This window comes from Pinus tabuliformis, chromosome 9 (assembly GCF_031772625.1).
Source record: "Pinus tabuliformis cultivar Carrire ecotype Pingquan chromosome 9, CPIR1, whole genome shotgun sequence".
Classification (NCBI taxonomy): domain Eukaryota; kingdom Viridiplantae; phylum Streptophyta; class Pinopsida; order Pinales; family Pinaceae; genus Pinus; species Pinus tabuliformis.
In genome coordinates this window covers 1269934215-1269959442 of record NC_142307.1, presented here as the reverse complement: position 1 = coordinate 1269959442, position 25228 = coordinate 1269934215, and the positions used below count along the sequence as shown (strand labels likewise).

At 41.8% G+C, this 25228-nt stretch overlaps 1 protein-coding gene across 1 annotated transcript; it reads left to right on the top strand.

The window, feature by feature from the left end:
• Positions 1-248: 248 nt before the first annotated feature.
• LOC149153180 (Protein kinase superfamily protein) lies at positions 249-25193 on the top strand. The gene is made up of 8 exons (XM_089439820.1): positions 249-394; positions 506-1021; positions 2037-2202; positions 2557-2607; positions 2749-2931; positions 3123-3240; positions 3372-4276; positions 24426-25193. The coding sequence occupies exons 2-8, from the start codon at positions 558-560 to the stop codon at positions 24828-24830; spliced, it is 2292 nt and encodes a 763-aa protein (XP_089295946.1). The 5' UTR covers positions 249-394; positions 506-557; the 3' UTR covers positions 24831-25193.
• The last annotated feature ends 35 nt before the right edge of the window (positions 25194-25228 follow it).

Here is a 25228-nt window from a genome sequence, read left to right as displayed (position 1 = left end):
GTAATAAACTCCTTTGTAGTAGAGACCATCGAGAATGGCAACTATGGAATGGATTGTAACTAACTCTGTGGACCACCCACCACCTTTCATGGTTGATGGAGGGAGCCCCACCACCTTATTTCACCTTGCCTTTCCATCCAACACCTACTTTCCACCCGTTTTAAAATTTATATTTTAAGCACTAATCCCCTACTTTTGATGAGAAGGCCTCCCTGCTTTGAAGGCCTCCAATCCCTTTATTAGTTGGTAATAATAACGTATCCCCAGTCACAAGACCTCCTTTCCCTTTCCCTTTGCTGTTCTCCTTTTACGTTCATTGGTTTTTGGTGTATTCGGGAGAAAGAGCGGATGGATGCGTCTAAAAGGCCAACCTAGAACAATTCCACTCCAACAGGTCTCTTGTACTCAAACCCCATGTTCCTCCATTCCCATTTTTTGATCTGATTTCTACTTATTTTCATTTCGATTGCTCACCATTTGAAGCTGCTGCTGGAACCACCATCAGATTTAGATTTAGATTTACAGATCTCAATCCCGCTGCATTTGAAGATATCATCATGTGGCGACTGAAGCAATTGATGCCCAACAAGGATCAGGCCGGGCTGGAAGGTAAAACGGTGGAAGTTGGATCTCTGAAGCTCCAGGTGCGCAGCACCATTGCGGAGGGAGGGTTTTCTTGCGTTTATCTTGTCCGGGATTCCCAATCTGGCAAGCAATACGCACTGAAACACATCATCTGCAACGATGGTGAATCTCTGGATCTCGTCAAGAAAGAAGTTGCTGTATCACGGTCCCTCCGCGGACACCCAAATGTGGTCACTCTTCATGCGCAGACTGTCTATGATCTGGGCCGAACTAAAGAGTGCTTTCTGGTCATGGAGTTCTGCGAGAAGGCTCTGGTCAATGTTCTGGAAAGCAGAGCCGCCGCCTACTTCGAAGAGAAACAGATTCTTCTCATGTTTCGTGATGTCTGCAATGCTGTCTACGCGATGCATTGCCAAATGCCCCCAATTGCACACAGGTGACTTTTTCGTTCTTGGTTTTAAAATTGACTCGATCGATCCCTGTCGTGTTGTTCTGTTTGGTTTGTTCCATCCATATTCCCGTCCCATGTTCAATCCCCGTGGAGCAACATCATTTCCAATGAAACATTGTTTTGAACCCAATGCCTGGAATTCCCAACTCTCTTCTGTATGTAACATGGCTGCTCCACAATCTGCCTTATTTGTTTGGTAAGTAGCCCTTCGCTCCTAATTGTACCTTCTGCTTTTCAACGCCACGAGCCGATTTCGGATACAGTAATTAACTCTGTTGGCTATATTAACGCGGCGGCATTTCCTTTGAACACTGAGTGCTTTGATTTGATCACTCGATCTCTCTGTGATCGCCCTTTCTTCAACAAGATTTACTCCATTTTTCGACATTATAGCAATTTTGAGATCTTTTGGATGACTTCTAGTCTCCGAATCTGGTCAATCTAATTTTGGATCCAAAATGTAAATGGATCTCTCAGAGGATTTTTGGTCTCTGAATCATGTAGATCTAGCTTCGAACATCACATATGAGCATTGTTAACCGCGGCTCTAGGCAGTGACAGGGTTTCATATGTGTTGGAGGAGTTATGGTTTTGAGTCAAGTCGTGATAGGGTTGCTCTCAATTTTACGGATGGAATTAAAATATGATTAATCTGGTTGTTGTTATTGTTGTTGTACTCCAGTGGGTTCTATTGAGCTATTCCGAGGACAAATCAAATTGAACACGAGGAAAATATTTGTTGTTTTACATTTTTCGGAAAATAGCTAATAATCATCGTAGAGAATTGATCTGTTTTTTCTAATATAAGTTATCTTTAAAATGTACTATGTACATTACTTTGAGGTTAGGTCTCTTCAAAGCATCTCTTACTTCGCTGTAATGAGGTTTTTCTTATTGTTTAATAAGGTTTAGTTTATATCTTTATTGTAATCACCTGAGTAAATCTCTTCTCAGTCTTGCATCTTATGAGGCTTGTTCATTATATCAATGTTTGATGTAGGGATCTGAAAGCTGAAAATGTTTTAATGGGTGCTGATGGTGTATGGAAGTTATGTGATTTTGGTAGCACTTCCACAAATCACAAGCGATTTGAGAGGCCCGAGGAGATGGGAATTGAAGAAGACATCATTAGAAAACACACAACTCCAGCTTACAGAGCACCTGAGGTTATTTGCTCAATCCCGTAAATTGGTCCTCTGCATATCTTGCTTTTGTTAATATCTGAAAGTCTTTTGAACAAAACATGAAAAGGGGGAGAAATTATTTTTCTCAGATGCATGTCTTGGAAGGATTTTATTTCTATGCATCTCTACATAGAAACTTTTCTGTTTATTGTGGCAATAGCAGTGCTGACACTCTAGCAATGAAGGAAGTTTTTCAGTATTTCCATGGCTAATCTGCTTTTATATATCAGTGGTACTGTGGTTGGATTTTTGCTATTGAAGTAATCTGGGAGTTTTATGGGCTAATTCTTTTTAGATTTTAAAGTGGGCCTTATATTGCAAATGCTTGCCTTGCAGATGTGGGATCTCTACAGAAGAGAGCTAATAAGTGAAAAGGTTGATATCTGGGTAAGTTTGGTTCACTATTGGGGTGTTGCATTATGCATGCTTCTTTGTTGTATATCCTTCAATATGTAGTTTAGGAATGTTCGGATGACTTGTTCAATTTCTGTAAAACTATTAATTTATTTCCTTCTTTTCTTTCTACAGGCCCTTGGGTGTCTACTTTACAGGATAGCTTATCTAAAGTCTGCTTTTGACGGCGAATCGAAGCTACAAATATTGAATGGGAACTACCGCATTCCCGAGTTACCAAGATACAGTTCTTCATTGGTTGAATTGATCAAGGACATGCTCACAGCTGCTCCAGAAGTCAGACCCGATATCATGCAGGCAAGGGCTTTGCTTGATTGGCCCCCTCATCTCACTGAAACTAGGTTAGTCCTAGAGTATTCTGTCTCCATGGGTAGCTCTAAATGATCACTAGCGTGCACTCTACGTGTCTTAGCCATCGAGTCATATCTGCATGCTTTTGCAGTAATTTTCTCTTGACTGAACCCAACCTTGTATTATCTGGCATGCAGATATGGCGCCGTGTAAATGAACTTCTACCAGTTGAGTTGCGTAAATCAAGTCCAGATAGACCATTATCTATGGCTAATTCTGAGGTACATGCTCCTCCTATGGACGCCCAAGATCATGGTAAGATGACTGTGAAATAGTTTTGAGTTTTTCTAGAGTCTATTCTCGTTGTTGACAAATGAAGAAGTATGATTGGGCATGTAGCTATGTATTTTATCCTGATGCAGACAAATTGGAATATCACTTTGTAGGTAATCCTGTGCCAACAAGGCGAGCTCCTCCACTCCCATCTAGAACACCACCACCTCCACCTACATCAAAAGACCAAGATCGTCAGTCACCACCTATGGTACAACCAGATTCAAAGGCAATACAAGGTGGTGTTAGTAGTGGGAGCTCTTTAGGAGCATTTTGGTCAAGTCAGTATGCACAGGAATCTGTGCCCGTGGATGACAAAGGCCCTGTGTTTGATAAGGATCCTGGGAGTGAAAGTGTACTCAAGCAGAGGTCACAAAGCCCTGAAAGTCATCCAAAACAAGGCATTTTAAGTTCACCAAAGGAAAATCAGTCCAGAGCTGGACACATTTTGAAAAGCGGTATGTCAAACTTTATGAAGAAGGTGCATGCCTCACCACAACCTACAACTCGGCAGGGATATGATGAAATGAGTCCAGATATAAACCAGATAAGGCTTAGCTCTGAGGATACTGACCACGGGGATGAAAACACAATCGACTCTGGTGTATCTCCAGTGAAGGCTTCAGCTTCAGAAATTGGTGGGCCATTTCATGATGATTCATTTAATGCATTTGTTGCAGACTTTGATAACCATAAGCCCACCACTGGAACTAGTGTGTTTGGCAAAGAAGGTTTACAAGTAGAAGTGGACAGATTGAAAGAAGAGCTGGAGCAGGTGCGCTTAGAAAAGGCAGAAATCACATCAAAGTATGAAAAATTGACAGCTATCTGCCGTTCTCAAAGGCAAGAGATACAAGAGTTAAAACAGACCTTGTCTACAGCAACTGCTCCGAACGTCACCACATTCAGTAAAGAAGGTAGCACAAAGCCAGTCGTACCCCAACAGGCACAAGTGCAACAGCTGAAACAACAGCAAAAACAGCGGTTGGTACCTGGAAGCTGGCACTCAGGCAACAAGGTTTGTTCTTATTGCAATAATTTCTGATGCTGGTTGTGTAGTGTGTTTGATATATTCCTCTATCTTAAAAATCTTTTTAGAAATATATTTTCTCTAGAAATCCTTTTCTCTCCACAGAAAAAAATAATTGTAATTTTATTTCATATAGAGTGAAATTACAAACAGCAGATGATAAAAGCATTCATGATAACCTTAACACGGGTCAAGAGTAAGATATAGATATGTCCATCATCTACTGTCTTTATAGTAAACACTTTATATCATCCTATATATTTCTACAAAAAGGAGATCAACGGTAATCAAAATAATACAGAATATAACTGATGCCATCTGTCCATCAAAAATATTTTTGCACAGTCCTCTTATACAAATTCAGTCATTAAAAACATGCTATTTAGATCCTTGTCAACAGAAAATGAAAACCTTAGTAGAAAGAAGCATGAGTAAACTGTGAGCACAGTTCAGCCTGATCTTCCATGATGACCCAGCCACTTCTAGCTAGACTGAGATGCTCCTTTGACAATCCATCAGCCATATGATTCCTTTTTCTGTAGATGTGGGATAAAGAGATAGAAATGAACCTTTCTTGAAGACCACAGACCTCATACAAGACTGGCTGTAGCATAAAATTCCTTCACTACCAAGGAGTCTCCAAAAACCTGAAGATGAGATAATCCACATTCCAGAGCCAAAGTAAGAAGTAAATTCAATGCCATAAATCTGAGAAATTACTTGAACCTTGCTCAATTCCAGCTTTGAACCTTAAGGAATGAGAATAAGAAAAGTAAAGGACCCCACCTTCTCCCATAGGAGGGTTGCCCTGGGAAGCCCCATCAAAATATGACCAAGTTCTCCTATCAATGGATTCTTCCGTAATCTGCCTAGGAACCTTGACAAATCAATTCCTGTTTAAAGGCGTCTAACATGTTTAGACCTTGAATAGCACATTGTAGTGGAGGGATGTCCCTGTCTTCGAAAATCTTTGCATCCCTTATCAACCAAATCCCCCAAGCAACTATCAAAGGGAGAGTTCCATAACTCTTGAATGCAGAATTTTCACACCACTTTTATAGACCCTCCTTGACAGAGTCCGCTGACAAAACATTCCTCATTCTGGTGATGCCTTCAATTTCTTGCCAAACCTGTTTGGCAAAAGCACAAGACACAATTGTATGGAAAATTGTCTCATCATTTTCCTTGCACGGCCTACACCAACCCGGATGCTGTGTTTCTTGTTTGGACTCTCAACAGAGTTCCCTGACCAAACATTCCTCAATCCACTGATGCCTTCAATTTCCTGCCAAACTTGATGGGCAAATGCCAAAAGCACAAGACGTAATTAGATGAAAAATTGTTTCATCATTTTCCTTGCACAGGCTGCACCAACCTGGACCCAGTGTTTTACTTTTTGGGAGAATGTCCCAGGTAAGGACCTTGTTGTTTAGTAGTAGCCACATAAATATATGATACTAATATGGACATTTGAATCTCCACACCTTTGTCCGCCCTCACTTCTGTGGTTCTAACTTCTATGCCCCCTTCTCCAGCAAGAGTTTTGTAGCCTTCCTTTGGTGCATAGATCCCGGTTGGGTTTATTGACCATACCAGTTGATCTTCCTCACTCTTTAACCTCACAAAATTAGATCTAAGTTTGTCAGTATATCAATCCCATATAATATATATCTGCATCTTCCTCCCCAAGATCCAGATCCCTTCCAGTACTTGATGCCAAATAGTGGTTCTGTTAACATTGGCAACTTGTGATAGATCAAAGTAGCCCCTGGATCGCAAATACAGAGTGATATGGTTTGGAATCCTAAAATCATTACCACAACCTATCCAGGAATCCACCCCAAATTTTACCCTTGTTTGCCTGCCATCACTCCAAACAAGCCTGTTACCTACTAATCGAAAAGCTAAGACAACCATCCATTATTTAGGCTCTTTACAGGATTTGTTATTAGCCATCCATTGCTTCATAGGCAATATACTTTTCTTTTATCACTTGGGCATGTGAGCCATTACTCTAAGTCTCCAAGCAGTTTTTGCAGATAAAGCTTTGGAAAAATAAGAAAATGTCCTTAAGTCCCAATCTCCTGGGCTTTTGGAACTGATATCCTCTTCCAATTAACTAGTGGTATACACTCTCTATCAATTAACTAGTGGTATACAATCTCTATCTTTGCACTTAGACCAAATAAATCTGTAGGTTAACCTTCTAATTACCTCCAAAATTCCCTTTTGTATCCAGGATAAACACATCCAGCTCTCTAACACTGCTTTGACCAGGACCAAACGATTCCCTCCAGACAACCAATGATTGCACCACAAGTTTAATTTTTCTTCCACTTTTGTGATAAGCCATTGCTGACATGTTTTCTGATACTTATTTGGCTAAAGTATAAAGTCCAGGTACTTCATATCACTCTATAGATCAAACTGTTGATAAGGAAGGAGAGCAGACATAAAGACTTGCTCCTTATGAGCAATGCTACAAGGAACTGGTACTTATTGTCATTGATCCACATACCTGTTGCCAAGCAGAAAAGATCTGTAATATCTTTCAGTCTATCTGCATCTCTCGTAGAGCTATCACAGAAAATTAGTATATCATCAACAAAAAGAAGATATGACAAAGTAAGTATTTGCAACTTTGATTCCCTTAAATATCCAGCCTTAAAAGCTTCCTTCAACCCCAACTAAGGCCTTCTGCTACAATAGGAAACAATAGTGGAGAAAGGAGGAAACAGAGGAGACAGAAAGACTTGATCCTCGTCAGTGATACCACAAAAGGAAATGGTGCTGGTCCACATCGAATTGCATACCTGTTTCCAAGCAGAAAATATCTATAATATGTTTGAGTCTAGTTGCATCCGCCCTAGAGTCGTCACAGAAAATTAGTGACAAGAGTATCACCAACAAAAAGATGTGACAAAGTACAAGTGTTTGCAACTTTGATTCCTTAAGAATTTTGAGCCCTAAGAGTTTCCTTCAAAGCCCCACTAAGGCCTTCTGCTACAATAAGAAACAATAATGGAGAAAGGGGGCATCCCTGTCTCACTTTCAGGTCCAAAAATCTGAGTTGCAGCTCCATTTATAAGAAGTGGAGAAAGATACATAAGTGACCCAATTCATCACAAGTGTAACAATCTGTGCAGAGCATTCCAAATGTATTAGCATTAATCGCAGGTAGAGCCAGCTGACTGTCATATGCCTTTGAAATTTCCACCTTCACCACCATAGCCTTGAGCTTCTCCACTTTAATAGAATGTAACTCTTCTTGTGCCACCCCCACATTCTCATGGATCTACCTCACCTCCAGGAAACTAAATTGCTCACCAGAAATCTGATTTGACAAAATCTCCTTTAACCTGCAGGCAATTATCTTGGAGATGGTTTTATAAATGAAATTACAGAATGAAATCAGCCTGAATTTTAGAAATGAACTGGGGTTATCAGTCTTTGGAATCAGTGCAGTAAAGGTAGCATTATAGGATGCCAGGATTTTTCCAGAGAATCTGGACTTCTCATTGACTTTCCACCAGTCTTCTTCTATGAAATGAAAGCATCCTCAAAATAATTCCACAGGCAGCCCATCAGGCCTGGGGCTCTTATATTTTAAAAACTTTGAAGACCTGTAAGTAATTCTTCCCTTCTCACCTCCTCCATTAAATTTTGGTTGTCTTCAGGATTCACAAAACTAGGGAAGAATGTAGACATTCTTAAAACCTCAGCTATTGTTGCTCTTCTCTCAGCCTTATAAATAGATCCTAAATAACTCACACCCTCTTGCACTATATCTTTGAAGCTAGTTGCCAGTAATCCATCTGATTTTTATACCCTCCACAGTGTATTTTTTTCCTGTAGGTTGCAAATGATGAAAAAACTGACGAGTTTTCAACCCCAGCTTGTAGCCACAATGCCCTACTTTTTAGACTCCAGGAATTTTCTTTATCCAAAAGCAGTGCCCTCTTCTTTGCTTCCAGCTCATTCACTCCTAAATTTGTGGCTCAATTAAGAAACCAAAACCATCACTTGTGTACAGGGAATCTAGTTTTGCCTCCACTTCTTTAAACACTCTCTCCTTATGCATTTTGTAAATTGCCAACTCAATGGACTGTTTAGCCCTTTTGAGGTTCTGCTCAAATTGTAGGGCAGCTGATCCCTGAGAAGAACAATAAAATGGAATCCAGACATCCTTTAGTTTCTTGACATATTTCTCCTCCTAAACCATTCAGGATTTAGGTTGAAGGAACGAGGGGTTTTTTCTTTGTGGGAGCCAATTCTAGTATTACAGGTGAGTGGTCAGAATCCCTCCAAACAAGACTGGATTTTGGATCTGATATCTTCATCTAAAAAGAGGTCTGATATAAGAAAATGGTCCAGCCTTATCGCAATTCTATCTACTCCAACCCTCTTATTTTTCTAGGTTGGGGAGAGCTTTATTACCTCAATATCTATCAGCCCTACTTCATCTGTTTTTCAAAATATACTTTGATAGATAATCCACTTGAGCAGAAGGTCCCTAATACCTATATCTCTGAAGCTCCCAAGGAGAAATTGAGATTCCCCCCAAAATTGTCAAACCTTGGTTGAGCCATCCCCGGTGGAAGACTTTGACCCAACACTCAACTTTGTCAGTATATGGACCATATATGCTCAGGAAAGAAAGTTCCCTCCCTAAGTCTTGGCAGTATAATTAGGTCACCAAATCTGAAGAGAAAGACCAACAATTAGAGTAGGTGAAGGACTGTTTTCTCCAACCAAAGATTAGCCCCCCCAACCTCTAGCATCAATAAATGTAAATTCCCATCCCATAAAAAGCCTTTTCAAGTCACTTCCGATTCTACCCCCTAAAGTCTTAGTTTCTTGTAGCGGTATAACATCTGGTGTTGTGTATATTAACTAGCCCCTTAAGAACCAAATTTTTTGAGGGATGGACTAAATCCTTGTTTAGGGTTAGGGCAATCATTTCAAACTGTCTAACAGGGCATTTGTTCCTCTAGGAACCCCTTCCAACGACAGTTATTTACCAAAAAATATCTCATTACAAGTGTGTTTTTGTGCTAATGACATATAGGATTTTATTTCCTTAGTACTAATTTATTGAGCTTTTTTCATCCACAAACGCTAAGCCACCTTCAACATCATTAATGAAAATAAAACCCTTCTTATTTACAGGATGGAGATTATGTTTTCAGGCATCAACATTTCACCCTCAGATATGGACATCAACTCCTTATCATCACTTAAGTTCACAGTATTAATGGAAGAAGTGGGTTCCTTATCAGGCGAATCAAATAATTTCAATATTAGAAAACTGTAAAGAAGATTCCTTAAAAATTAAATTCAAGGAGGCCTTTGGGTTGGGGACATACTAAATTCTTTAATTGGATACCCTGCTTCTATGAGCTCAAACTGTGGATATTTCTGTGGAGTGTGCTTAGTCTTCAACTCGACTACCTTTTATAGACGCTCCAAGGGAGTCTATGGCAACTGAAGTTCTTCCTCTACACCGTCCACAACACTATCAGAGTAAAGAAGTCTGAGTCTTCCCCTTTTACTTGGTGTCTACCTTTTCCAATTTTTCTCTAGAATTCTCAGCTTGAGACTTTTTACAGGCCGAATTCTGTTTCTAGCTAGGCATGCTTCATTCCACTGCAAGATTGCAATAGGAATGGCACCTCATGCACCGAAAAGGAATGCCTTCATATTCCATAATTTATTCAAACTCTAGGTTACCTTTTTTAGAGCAATTGCCTCTGCCAAGCCCTCCCTTAAATCCACACCCACAAATGTGTAAGCCATATTCATAACCACTGTACTCCTGAAGGATAGACCTGCTTATAAAAATACCAAGGGAGTTTCCGATTTCCCTGGAGACATCATTGGCCCAAAAGATTACAGGAATACTCGGTTAATTTACCCAGATTGGAACATAGTCCATTCTTTTCATCTTTGCATCAAATGCAGGTGATCAATGTTTGAATAGTAATGGTTGGAAGTCCCATTTCGACTGACTATTTAGAACCTGATTTGTATCTTGGGGAGATCAAAGTACAAAAGCCAATCATTCTTGAGCTAGCACAAAACAATTTGGTAGATAGTCCAAGAACGGCACCAATTTTCCCACCAAGCACTACTTTAGAATCTTCTCCCTCATTCTCCTTCCCTGCAACTTCCCAACGATTGCTGATCCCACCATATCTAAAACTTCATCCATCTTTACAACTTCCACCAACACCCCAAGTTTACTGGATCCTTTCTCCTCTCGACACACTTTCAGCACTGTCAGAACCCATTCACCTGACCATCTGATACAGGATTTGTAACTTAACTACCCCTCTCCAAGTGGAGACTAGGATCCAAATTTGCCACCTTTGGTTGATCACTGGTAAACCCATGGTAATTACTACCTATCATGAAATCCAGACATGAATCCACTCGTAGAATTCTGAAACCCTACCACAATCCAAAGAGAGATTGCTGGATACCTTTCTAAAACCTAAGGGATGAGTAACCTGTGAACATGTGCCTTCAATACACTTGGACTTCTGGATAGTGGTGTCTCTGAGCTCCGCACACGCATGAGTAAAAGCACCAGATTGAGATCTCCCTTGGATACAACCACCCAAGCATTGTATGGTTGAACCGTTGAAAAGGTATCCTCTCTGGGCATCACCTGCTGCAAACCCACTGCCCCAGGGTACAAAGCTGTCTTGAATACTGGTGAGGTGTTTAGGTAGACCTAGCACACTAGGGCAGGACCAGATTGGAAGACCCTCAGATGATTCATCTGAGAAATCCCAAAATTCTTTGTCCATCAGTCCGCCCCCTTCATCCATCAGTCCATCCTCAGTTGGCCTATTGTATTCCAAGGATAAAGCTCTTATTTGATGGACCACCTGAAAGGATGAAATCTCCTTATCCTCTAAAATCATTTGATTTCTAGCTAGCCACACTCCCCAACATGTCCAAACTCTAGAAATCGGAAATCCTATGCTGTTCTTTAAAGGAAAAAATAGAAAGAAGTTTTATTTTATATAAAACTGGTTATTATATTAGTTGGTCTATGAACCTGCAATTTCAGGAATATATGTAAATATAAACTATACTTCAGAAACTGCCATGCCAAAACTGGTCCATACCTAAAATATGAAACTGCCATGACACAAAATATATTTACTATAATTCAAATCACCTGGCTAAACTTGATCCACTGTACAATTGTGTGAGATTTTATGTAGTAGCTTGACCTATTCCTAAAGCATAGGTGAGTCTAACTTCCCCACTCATCCTCAAGAACTCCTCTATCCTTACCTAGGTAGCTTATCATTGGCTGCTCTGTCAAATTTTAGACATATCCACACTTTAAGGATTGTGTAAAAACTTCAAAGCGAAGACCTTGGTTTACCAGTGATTTATTCCATATTATAACATTTCTTCATCTGTGATATTCCTACTTAGTGTTTCACTAAGTAAATATCAAATTTTGCTCAATTTTGGTGTATTGCATTGTTTCGCTTAAGAGAAGTGGGCCTAGGGGATCCACAATTGATTTTTGGCATGAGAAGCACCCCAACTTTAGTGTTCGAAGGAAAGATTGCGGCTTTGGTGGAGTGTGGGGGCCACCACAAAGGATTTTCGGCCCACATGGAGAGTACACTCTCATTGGTGCGAAAATGTGAGGGAAATTCGATGTGGGCCCACATGGGTAGCGTTGGAGGCAAATCGACAAAAGGGAAGGAGGGGCTCTTATTTTGCTCATCATCTATCATTTTCAGAATTTGTCTTTTGACAAGAGCACGCTTGAGCAGTGAGCTAAGTCTGCATGTGTTGTTTAGCACATTGGGTGTTTCCGAGCAGAAATCCCAGCCCTTGCTTCAGTGGACTTCGAGTGCCAACCCTAGGAGGGAGTTCTACTTAACTCAATTCGTATCAGCAACAGGTATTCGAGTTACAACAGTAGGGAGAGTCACAGCAACGCAAGGACTGTGTAGTCACAACTAGAGGCACTCCGGGAGGTTGTGGAGATAAGGGAGTTTGAGGAGGAAATTCAGTGGGAAGTCTTGGGGAGCCTTCTAACAAGGATTGCAGGCATTTTGAGAGCATTCAGCAGGAGATTTCTCAGGTGGGTGGATTTACCCAACAGGAGAGCCACGCAAGTCCAAGAGGGTCGAAATTCCGGGGTCAAGCTTTGTCCAAACCCTTTGTAGGTTATTCTGGGTTTCTTGTGAAGAGGCCAGGATTAATTTCTTGGAATTTTCTGAGCAGCGGGAAGGGCTCTAACAACATATCATTTCAGGAAGCAACACTTTTCTAGGCATTAACAACGCAACTCTTGGGTCGAATTAGCAACAGATTAGAGGAGGGTGTTCCATTGTTCATTTTGGGCTTTTGCTAGCTTGCTAAGAGCAAGCCCAGGTGCACACATTCCAACACCTTGTTGTACACTTCTTCCATTTAATAAAATGAGTAGACAACGCAATTTGGGTGCCAATTTCGCGGTTTGATGGTCTGTTTTAATTTCATGTTGTGTTTGTCTATTTTGCTTTGCATATTTAACTGTTAATTTTCCTTAGGGATATTATAGTGGTATCAAAGCTCATAGATTTGGCACAACCTGTGGGGGCAACATAGTCTATGACACCGGAGGATAGGCAGAACGTGACATACCGGAGCTAGAGGTATTGGAGCAAGGAACGATAGTTAGAGATCATCCTTGATCCTGTGATTATAGAACCATAGGTTGAAGAAACCAACATCGGGGATAATGAAGGAGACAAAAGGGATGAGGAGAAGGAGTTTCCCCAACTCCTACTGAAGGCAATGTAGTATTTGTCTCGGAACATTGAAGGAATGGGCCAACAAAATGGTAATGGCAACAAAGGTAAGGGCGTCCAAGGGGATTTCCACTATGGAGAAGGATTTGGCACCTCACATCAACATGCATCTCTCCACGCCAACATGCCATTGATTCAGAATACACCCCCTAGATCCACCGTTCCTACATTCCTACAATCCGGAGTAGGTGGGTAGCCAAAGCAGGAGGAAGCACCTTATGGGGAATATTTCCTGGAGTATTAGTCTTATGGGCCTGAATTTGGGAGGGCCATCACTTTCAAAGATTTCTGTCAGTTGAAGGGAAACAACAAGCCCAAGGGACAGAATGGAGGAGGTTATATGTAGGGGACAGATTTGCAACACACTATGGGGAGGCTATTTCTCCCAACCTTCGATGGGTCCTCCAAGAGCTTGGCCAAGGCATGGGTTGAAAAGTTGGATGTTTATTTCTAGCTGAACCAAATGACAAAAGGAGAGGCAATCAAGATTGCCACGTTGCATCTGGAAGGGAAAGCCCATGACTGGTGGTTCCATGGATTGATCACGTTGGGACATGCGAGAGTGATTGCTTATGATGATTTCATTAGGATGGTGTTGGAATGGTTTGAGAGGAAGGATCCAGAGGAGTATTTCAGGGAGCTGACAAGGCTCAAACAGTCTGGGAGTGCAAAAACCTACATCTCAGAGTTTCTGCGATTGTCTGTGATGGTGCCTGACTTGTCAGAGTCTAGGAGGATTTTCATGTTTGTGGATGGGCTAGCAAAGCCATTGCATGGGTTAGTGAGGTTCAACATGCCCACTACATTGCAAGATGCAGTTGGGAGAGCCCGATATTTACAGGATGCCCTACCTAGGGCAAGGGCACCATTACCCCCTAGACAAGGTTTCCAGCAGAGGGAGAAGGACATTAGGGCTCCACCATCGAGAGTTAATCAAGGGTGTGGGTAGTTGGATGATGAGACTTGGAGAGACCTCAGGAGGAGGAAATTGTGCTTCACTTGTCAAGAGCCGTGGGCACCAGGCCATAGGTGTGCAACGGGCAAGGCCCACTATATCGAGGTCTTCTTTGACATCAATGTAGAGGATGAGACCTATTTTGAGATGGGTGGAGAGGACAATGCTGCACCGCAAGGAGGAGGACCACCACTACCACCACCACCAACAAGGGGAGTTTCCTTTGCACCTATTGGAGGGGTCCTTGCATCATTGTGTGGGGTATGGAAATTCTTGACTATGAGGATTAGAGGCATTGTACAGGGGCAGCGGGTATCAGTTCTAGTGGACAGTGGGGCTACCCATAATTTCATTGATGCCTAGTTGGTTCAAAGGCAGGGTATCACAACTAAGGAGTTTGAGGGATTCTCAGTTCTTGTGATTGGGGACAGAACGTTGCAGTCCACTTGTTATGTGTTAACCTTGACAGTGACCATGGGGAATTACTCCATGACAGATCATTACTTTGTGGTGGATGTACCGGACACCAGCGTAGTGTTGGGAGTCCAATGGCTCTATATGCTTGGCAGAGTTACAATAGACTGACAGAAGTTGGAGATGGAGTTTGTAGGGCCAGATGGCAAGATTGTGTTGCTTCGGGGGATGCACTCCTACCCACCACAAACTGTTTCGGCCCACAAGATGGAGGCTGACTTGAGACATGGAGACATTGAGTGGGCTGTGGAGTTGAGGATCTCAGAGGCTGGGGGAAAGCCCAAGCCACCACATTCAGAGATACATGTTATTCTTGACAGGTATCCAGTGGTGTTTGGGGACATACCACCGGGACAACCACCTGACTGGGGGTTTGAGCACACTATCGAGTTGGAGCCAGGAGTGCAGGTTGTCATCACCACCCTTTATCGACATCCCAAGGCTTATCAGGATGAGATCGAGAGGGCCATCCACGAGTTGTTGGCACTCGGGCATATCAAGCCCAACTCTAGCCCTATTGCTTCATCGGTTGTGCTGGTGAAGAAGAAGGACGGGTCCTTACATATATGCATTGACTATAAGGCCCTCAACAAGAAGACAATGAAGAACCGCTATCCCATTCCCCGTATAGATGAGCTGATGGACGAGTTGAGGGGAGTGAAGTTCTTCTCGAAGATTGATCTGCGGTCGGGGTACCATTAGATCCGGGTGAGGGACCAAGATGTCCTGAAGACAACATTTTGGTGCCATTATGGGCACTTTGAGTTCTTGGTTATGCCCTTCAGGCTGACCAACACACCCGCGACATTCCAGTCATGCATGAACCACGTGTTTCATGGGCAGTTGAGGAAGTTCGTGCTGGTGTTCTTTGACGACATATTGATTTACAACCGGACATGGGAAGAGCATTTGCAACACCTTGAGACAGGACTGCACATATTGGAGGAGCAACAATTTTATGTTAAACTGTCCAAGTGCGAGTTTGGGCTGACCGAGATGCTCTACCTAGGGCACATCATTGGGGAAGATGGTGTCAAGGTACATGAGGAGAAGATTAGAGCTATCCGGGATTGGCCAGAGCCCCAAAATGTGACCGACCTGAGGAGATTTGTGGGCTTTTGCACTTATCACAGGAAGTTTGTGAAGGGCTTCTCCCAGTTCGCTGCACCCCTTACAGACTTGACGAAGAAGGGGGCCTTTGAGTGGACTACTACAGCGTTGGAGGCATTTGATCGCCTCAAGGAGGTCATGATTAGCTGTCCGGTGTTGGCACTTCCTGACTTCACTCAGCCTTTTGTGTTGGAGTGTGATGCATCAAGAGTGGGCGTGGGGGCCTTATTGATGCAGGGAGGGAACCCCATAGCTTTTGAGAGTAGGAAGCTACTGCCCCATGAGCTACTTTGCTCCATCTATGATAAGGAGATGCTGGCCATCATGCATGCGTTGGCCAAGTTCAGGTAGTACTTGGTGGGGAACAAGTTCAAGGTTAAGACCCATCATAACAACCTTAGGTTTTTTTTTGGGAGCATAATCAGCTACAGGAGAGGCAATAAAAGTGGGTAAGCAAACTACAGGCATATAACTTTGACATTGAGTATGTCAAAGGGAAGCACATTGTAGTGGCTAATGTGTTGTCTAGGAGACCGACCACTTTGTCCTTGATGAGCATCGCCTCGGACTGGAGGGCGCAGTTACTAGTTGATTACTCCAAGAACAAGTTTGCATGTGAGGTCCTTGATGGGTTAGTGACAGATGATCAGTATCGGGTAATGAATGAGGTGTTCTACTACCGAGACCGGATTTACTTGGTACCAAACTCCTCGCTGAGGGAGAAGATTCTACAAGCTGCTCATGATTCACCACTAGCGGGGCATTAGGGGTTCACAAAGACGTATCGGACCATCAGGGAGCGCTTTGCGTGGAAGGGCCTCAAGGATGATGTTTTGAGGCATATTCGAGAGTGTCACACATGCCAGCGGAACAAGGGAGAGCAGACACACCCACGGGCATATTGCAGCTGCTTCCCATTTCGGAGGGGAAATGGGAAATCATATCGATGGATTTTATTACTGCGCTGCCCACAATACAGGGCAAGGACTGTATCTATGTAGTGGTGGATCACTTGACGAAGTACGCTCACTTCTTTGCCATTCCAGCTCGTTACTCGGCCTCACAGGTGGCCGAATTGTTCTTCAGAGAGGTGTTTCGGCGACATGGTCTCCTAAAGACCATCGTTAGTGATCGGGACAACAGATTCATGGGTGGATTTTGACAGGAGCTATTTCGGTTGGTGGGTATTGAGCTCACCCCAAGTACCAGTTACCACCCTTAGACAGACAGACAAACGAAGATAGCTAACAAGTGGCTGGAGGGCTACTTGCGTAACTATGTGACTGGGCAACAAAGAGCATGGATATGGTGGCTGCACTTGGGTGAATACTGCTACAACACTACACATCACATGTATATAGGTATGTCACCATTTTGAGCTATATATGGTTATGATGGGTTGTCTTTTGCTGACATTATGTTTGGAGATTGCAGGGCCACAAGGGCCAAGGACTGGATACAGGAGAGCCAAGATATCTTGAGGGCCCTGAAGGACAACCTACAAATGGTCCAAAATCTGCAGAAGATTTATGTAGACAGGGGCAGAGTTGAGAGGCAGTTCGAAGTTGGGGACTTGGTATTCTTGAGGCTCCAACCCTACAAACAATCTACACTTAAGAAAAAGTGGGTTGAGAAGCTCAAATCCTGCTTCTATGGGCCTTATCGTGTCACTTAGAGGGTGGGGGAGGTAGCATATGAGTTGGAGTTACCCCCGGGGAGCTGGGTGCACAACATTATTCACGTGTCTTGCCTGAAGAAGGCACTGAGGCTTCAGGTCACAACAACCTCAAAGTTACCCCCTATGGATGATGAGGGGAACTTAGTGTTGGAACCGGAGGCCATCTTGGATACCAGGGAGAGACATCTACGTTATAGGGTCGTCAGGGAGTTTTTGGTCTGATGGAGGAATCTACCAGATGAGGATGCCACCCGGGAGGGGGAACAGATACTACAACATCCTTCTTTGCAGTTGCTTGAGGACAAGCAACGTTTTGGCAAGGAGGACTGTGATATTCTTACTTAGTGTTTCACTACGTAAATATCAAATTTTGCTCAATTTTGGCGCATTGCATTGTTTCACTTAGGAGAAGTGGTCCTAGGGGACCCACAATTGATATTTGGCATGAGAAGCACCCCAAATTTAGAGTTTGAAGGAAAGATTGCGGCTTTGCTGGAGTGTGGGAGCCACCACAAAGGATTTTCGGCCCACATGGAGAGTACGCTCTCATTGGTGCGAAAAAGGCGAGGGAAATTCGATGTGGGCCCACATGGGTAACCTTGGAGGCAAATCGACAAAAGGAAGGAGGGGCTCTCATTTTGCTCATCATTTATCATTTTCAGAATTTGTCTTTTGACAAGAGCACGCTTGAGCAGTGAGCTAAGTCTGCATGGTGATGTTTAGCACACCGGGTGTTTCCAAACAGAAATCCCAACCCTTGCTTCGGTGGACTTCGAGTGCCAACCCTAGGAGGGAGTTCGACTTCAACTCAATTCGTACCAGCAACATGAATTCAAGTTACAGCAGCAGGGACTGCGCATTCACAGTTAGAGGCACTCCGAGAGGTTGTGGAGATAAGGGAGTTTGAGGAGGAAATTCGGTGGGAAGGCTTGGGGAGCCTTCTAATAGGGATTGCAGGCATTTTGAGAGCATTCAACAACATATTTCTTAGGTGGGTGGATTTACCCAGCAGGAGAGCCAGCCAAGCCCAAGAGGGTCAAAATTCCAAGGTCAAGCTTAAGCCAAACCCTTTATGGGTTATTCTGGGTTTTTTGTGAAGAGGTCGGAATTAATTTCTCGGATTTTTTTCTGAGCAGCGGGAAATGCTCTAACAACAGATCATTTCACGCAACAACGCTTTTCTAGGTCGAATTAGCAACAGATTGGAGGAGAGTGTTCCATTGGTCATTTTGAGCTTTTGCTAGCTTGCCAAGAGCAAGCCTAAGTGCACACATTCCAATACCTTGTACACTTTTTCCATTTAATAAAATGAGTAGACAACACAGTTTGGGTGCCAATTTCGTGGTCTGATGGTTTGTTTTAATTTCATGATGTGTTTGTCTATTTTGCTTTGCATATTTACTGTTAATTTTCCTTAGGGATATTACATCGTCCCTTTGTCTATCCATTACCTCCTTCAAGTTCCAACATTGATTATATTATTTCCCCCACAAGTAGGCAACCTCATCTTGGTTTGCAGGGTTTCCCTGACTGAAATGGTGACACCTCCATACTGGTATTCTGAAATTTTTATGTCTCGTAGTTTTTTTTGCTTATGTATATATGCATTTGTTGAATCCTAACCATATCCTATCCTGATTTTTGAAAGTTTTTCCGTATCCTAATTTGTTCCAGCATCTGTATTTGTGCAACTTAGTAGGCAACATTTTGCCCATAAACCTAGGTACACAGAGATATGGTATGCTTCTAGGATTGTAAGTACAAAGTGTGTCCAAAGAGGGGACAGGAAATGATCATGGGGCTTGGGATGCTGGGAGACTGGGAGATGGCTGCCCTCAAGTGATCTAGTGAACCATTTTTCCTGCTTTGAAAAAAAGGTGAATAAGAATAACTTTGTTTGCACATTGGAAAATATTTCCACAGCAGGTCAGAATATTTCGGGCATGGGACAAACTAATGGGTCTGACATATCGTGTGGACTGGCTTCTGTGATAGGCTTATGTCTTATGTTACCTGCCTTGTTTTCATTTATAAATTCCATAAATTGAAATTCATATGCGGCTCTTTTGCCCAAAATTCTTGGATGTAACTGTTTCATGTCAAAAAATAGATATCATATCTGGAAATTTTCATTAAAAACAGTATTTTTGTTTTATTTTTTTGTTGGTAAGATATTTTTAATATTAACAGGAAAATTACAAAAAATGTACAGGACCATGGCTCCCCATAGAGCAAAGTTGGAGCAAGAGGTAGCAGAAACAGAAAAAATATTGACCGACCTTTCAGAGAAAACCCCAGATTTGTCTTCTTTTTCTAAACAAAATTTCTTAAACACTATTAAAACTAGAAGGGTGACATATCTTCCCTCCTTTGGAAGGGTGTTGTCATGGTTGCCTTGTCATTGGTCATCATCCGAGATATCTTGATGAAATGGAAGGAGCAGTGTTCAGGTGAGGGAACTCCTTAAAGAATAGCTCCCAGTTTTTCGTTTGCTTGTAGGTGTCCAAACTGGCATGCTCCACAGACTGTTTCAGGATGTTCACCGACTTGAATTTTTCTCTGAATTTCCAAGATTTTTCTCTGAAGTTATGGTAGAGTTTGGATGTCCTTCCAGGGCTCATCAGGATCAGCCGAGGCTGACTGCAGGTTCCTGATCATCTCATGCGTGTCCTCTGTCTTTTCAGTTTTTCCCTCCAGCTTTAATTCCTTATCTTTGAATTTCATCATTCATTCTCTGAGTCCCCGCCGAACAGTTTGGAAGACTTCCTGCTTGTACAGACTCCAGAGATGTTGTTAAGTTGATATTATGCCCAGCCCTGGACTCCTTGGCAAGTAGAAGATTCCCTATTTCCATCCCTCTCTTCACTCCTCGTTTGATTGGTCCATTGGAGACCCTTTTCCGAGACAACTGTTGGAGGCATGTCTATTCCAAGTTGGCGTAGCACCTTCAAAGTTTGGTATCATGAGTTTTTATATAGTGTTTTCGCTGGGGAAGGAGTTACAGACTCCCCTGATTCTGCCGATTGCTTCTTTCTCGGCGTTCCCTGCTCTTAATTCTCCTTTTCTGCTCCACTATTTTGACAAAATTCGGAGAATTATGGACGAGTCAATAAAGTGTAAACGTTAAACTCAGCAGCAGACCTGGAGAACAATTTCAGGAGAAAACGAATGAGAATTGAGCATGTTTCCATTAAGTGCATATTGCTGGGAACTAATATTCATGATCTTTCTTTGGTAGAGTTCAATGTATTAATTTAATACCTTTATGCCTCCCAAACTTTCGATCTCATTGTATACGCTTTGGATAACATTTCAAAACCAATATGTAACTTGTGAACCTATTATGACCAAGGTTTTGGTTAAATCTTCTATCCTAGATTTTTTGTACATTTTCCTTCTTGAATGCATTCTTTAATCGGTTTTGAGTTCCAATCTACTCTTAATTTTATAATTGCTCCAATTCTTTCTTGATGCTTCCATCTTGAGAAAATCCTGGGCTTTCCTTCATCTCAGGAGTTTTTATCACTCATTTCTCTGTTTTTTAGCCACGGAGCAAGGTTGCATGGAGCAGGATCGTCGGGTTGTTTTTTTCCAAAATATCCTCGTGAGTGGAGCCTCTGTATATATATAATTTCATTTATATTAAAAAAACAATAACATGAGGTAGTTTCCAAACGCCTCTCTACAGAATAAGTGTTCACCAATTGTGAAAGGGCCCATGTTGCATGTTGTTGCTGTGTGGTAGCGCTGCCATGCATGTTCCACCACGACAAGCAATGTTCCACCATTGGTTATATCGGCATGCTCAGCATTAGTACCATCCTTCATTCTTTTCCTCTTGTCTAGCCTTTTCCTCTACCTCGATCCTCTAGGACATCAGTGGCCACCCCAAATTTTGATGAACTGCCTAATCCAAGTCTTCAAATATAGTAGAAAAAGATTAACATGCCTGATCAGTGATTTTGGTTTGAGTGAAGGTTACATTTTTGCTAAGGCCATAACAAAGGAGTTCAATAATCAACACCACCAACACTAGGGTACATTTAGGGCTTGGTTCTCTTGATTAAAATGCTAATCACATCCCCAGAAATAAAGTAGACCATTAACTTATGGAATGAAATCAAAGGGCTTGATTCTCTTAACTTAATCCTCTCGGACATCATTGGACACTACCCACTTTCGATGAAACTGCCTAATCCAAGCCTTAGAATATAGTAGAAAAAACTTAACATGCCTGATCAATGATTTTGGTTTTGAGTGAAGGGTGCATTTTTGCTAAGGCCATGACAAAGAAGTTCAACAGTCAACACCACCAACTCTGGGGTACATATAGGGCTTGGTACTCTTGATTACGTGCTAATCTCATACCCTCATATGATTAGCCTAATCATACAGACAGAATCTCATCACCTCATATAAACTGTGAACTTTCCAAAAGTAAGATAAGAATAGTCTTTTTAGATATGTTTCGCCAAGGAACCTTGAATTAGGAATGTTGTGAAGGTTTCTGCATGATAACTAATTTAAACTAATCAATATGAATGTTTACTGGAAAATAAAAATTATTATTTCACTACAGGCACGCTCTTTCCTTTTGACAAGATAACTTTTTACATATATGCAAAACTGCCAGTGGATTTAACCAGGCACATGGGATCCCATTAGCTCATTTAAACTGTGAACTTTTCAATAGAAAGATCTAACCATTAGCTTATATTCTATCTAAAGTAGACTGTATTACAAACCAAAATACCCAGGTATGGGGCCTGGGCAACCCATCTACAATCACCATTGTAAACATAATAAAACCACCAGCAACATGTCTTCATTGTTATGGTGATCTCAGAATTCTGGCTAGGCATTGAGTCCAACAGGAGGAGGGTTCTTGTTCATCTCCTGGAAGCAGACAGGTTTGTGTATAATCTCATGCATACCTTGAAATGCTAATGCTATAAAAGTTTTTTTTATGACAACTGAGTTACTGATGAATATGAATTCTAACTGTAAAATAAAATTTATAATATCACTAATGGCATGATCTCTTCTTTTGTTAAGAAAAGGTTTTACATAGAAAACTGCTGGCAGATTTGACCAGACAGACAGAATCCTGTCAGCTGATATAAACTGAAAACTTTTTAATAACAAGATCTAACCATTCATCTTTTATCTATAGTAGACTGTATTGCTGACTAAAAATTAAAATGCTCAGGATTGGAGTACCCGTAAACCATTACCATTGTCTATCTTTTCCAGTTGGTACACCGAGCTGACAAAGCTGGTTGGACATTGGATCCCACAGGAGTATGGTCTTTGAATAGACAAGTTTGAACTTTGTTCCTGCTGCAGCAGCATATACGGCTTTCCCTAAATGTGGTTGTTCATTTTCTTGACCAGATAATTATTGTCTTCAATACACCTCTTTCAGTGAAAAACTGCCAGGTCCAGAGTGTTGAATTTGTCTCTCATGTTCTCCACATCATCCTGCCAGGGCATCTGGACATTCATTTCTTTTCTGTTTCTCCTGGAACTTTTGCCGAAAGGATTGGTGTAGCTCCTGCTTCATTACAGTGGCCACTACATATGTGCTTCTCTGAGAACGTGAATTTTATAGGATCCTTGAATGGCTAGTCCTGGCCTCCTGCACAACCGCATTCCCAGCTTCTAGAATCCTCTTCCCGCGTTGCCAGCTTCTTGAATCCTCTTCCAAAATAGTTCTAACACCTTCTGTAGTGGTATCACCAGGTTTGCCAGTGAAAGCTCGGATGCCCGATCTCCTCCAGTGTGGTGATTGAGTGGCTCTCCTGTCTTCTCTTCCTTCCACTACTTCCCTATCTTGTTATCCCTGACATTGTGTCGACCAGACCTTTGCAAACAAAGAATTACATGCGTCTTAGATATCCTGAGTCCTGACTACTTTGGCTTTGACAGACTCTCCTCTGAATGCAACACTTACAATCCACAGATGGCCACATTGCTGAACTTCAATATTCTCGGCTTGCTGGCAGGAGTGTGGGAATTCATTGTCTATGGCATCTTTGCTATCATTCTTCTTGCCATGGAATTATTTGATTGGACATTCAACCTCTCTTCAATGTACAATTAATGATGCGATCCAACCTCATGCAGGAACAAATCCCTTATGGAGATATATGCCTAATCAACCATACAAATATTGAGTATCAGAAAAATAAGTGATATGATGACTCGTGAGACAAATTCATATTTGTCTATCCTCCCCATGATTGTCAAGGATTACATATTTTGATAAATCCCTCCATTCTCCTTCCTCCCTGGGGTTGTATCAGAATAGATTATTTTGCCCATGGGGCACTCTTTTATGGTAAGGTTTTTGTTTAGGTCTTCAAATTTGTTCAATTTCTATGGACATGTTGGAACTTTACCTTGAATTTTTTAATGGCCTTGGATATCTAGTCCAGGTGGCTCCAAATGGCACAGTGTGTCTTTGTTTCTGTCGAACAAAACATCGATATTTGCTTTGTTATCTCCCCCATATATTACCCGTGGAGGTTTTGATGAAGGCCAAGTTTTAGGCCCTCCTTAATTATTTCCCTCTCGCTCTGCCTGGTTGTTAGTTGCTGATCGCAGGTACTATAAAAATACAGGTTTGAATTGACCATTTTCTTCTTACTTCTGCTTTCCCAGTTCCCTGTGTCACCGATGTAATTTTGATCTGGCTTATCTGGTGAATGCTAGTTCTGTTGGGGATGGTCTTGCTTCTGTAATGGTTGTGCCTTTTTTGGAACACTAATGGCAGGTTCTGTATTCTTGAAGATGCCTCCTGCATTTTAGCAACTTTGATATTATTTGGTATTTGATGTTGTCGGTTTTTAAGTTACCAAATTTATATTCTTTAGGTTACCGCTTTTGTTTCCGTTGAAGTATAGATAAAAAATGGTTGTTATATGCTTTGACTAAGATGATCATTAATTGCTTTCTACCATCTACCTGTCTTTCTTAGTATTTCCAAAACATTTTTATTCTCTAGAAACTTTTCAATGCCTTTCAGATTTACTCCTTTTTTAATCACCTTGAAATGTACTATTGTGGTGAATTTCTTTGGGTCTACAGCAAGAAGACAAGATAGAGGGATCTATTTGGGAACTGCAGGAAGGTATGTCTACTATGTCCTCCCATGGCGTGCCCTTCAAGGCCACTGATGCGAAGGAATGGCAACCATTTGGTGAATCACTGACCACACAGTTGTCAAATTCTCCCCCATCCAATGTGTCTGGAGCCTCAAATGGCTACCGCCCTCAGCATCATGCAAGTGGTTCAAGTGTTGGTTCCAGTGACACTTGGGGTTTTGTGCAGGATAGTTTCACCCCAGTTCGTAATAATGTACAGGCATCTAAGTCTTCTGGTAGTGAAAGCAAGGGTAATCCAGCAGTTTATGATTCATACGGTTCAAAATCTGATGGCCGAAGTTCACGATCTATAACTCAATCTCAACCTGCAGGATGGGCTGGATTTTGAGGATCAAGAAATTAATGCACTTGGTTATCCAAAGTTAAGTGTGCTGGGAAAACATCCCATGGTATTTATGCAAGATTCTCCTGTTTGCTCGTGAGGCATAACATTATGAAGTTTTACTAAGGTGCAAGGTTATTGACTGCAGAAGATCAAGTTAGAGTTTCTTCTTAGAGAAATTCGGAAGTACTTCTGACTGTATAAGTGTGGTTTCATGTTATTATATGGAAATTTCAATTTGAGGTTGCCATGTTGGTAGTCAACAGTAGAACTTGAGATTTTATTTGATCCTTTCAAAAGTCATCAGAAGTTGGTTGTCATTTTAATAACGATTATTTGAATGCCAATTATATGAGTATTTTGCCATTAGTGAATGCATTGACTGCCATCTTTATAAGGAGTTT

Coding starts and splice junctions, on each gene's coding strand:
- LOC149153180 (XM_089439820.1), top strand. CDS start 558: ATGTGGCGACTGAAGCAATTGATGCCCAACAAGGATCAGGCCGGGCTG. Junction 1,022..2,036: donor ATGCCCCCAATTGCACACAG/GTGACTTTTTCG, acceptor TGTTTGATGTAG/GGATCTGAAAGCTGAAAATG. Junction 2,932..3,122: donor TCAGACCCGATATCATGCAG/GCAAGGGCTTTG, acceptor TCTGGCATGCAG/ATATGGCGCCGTGTAAATGA.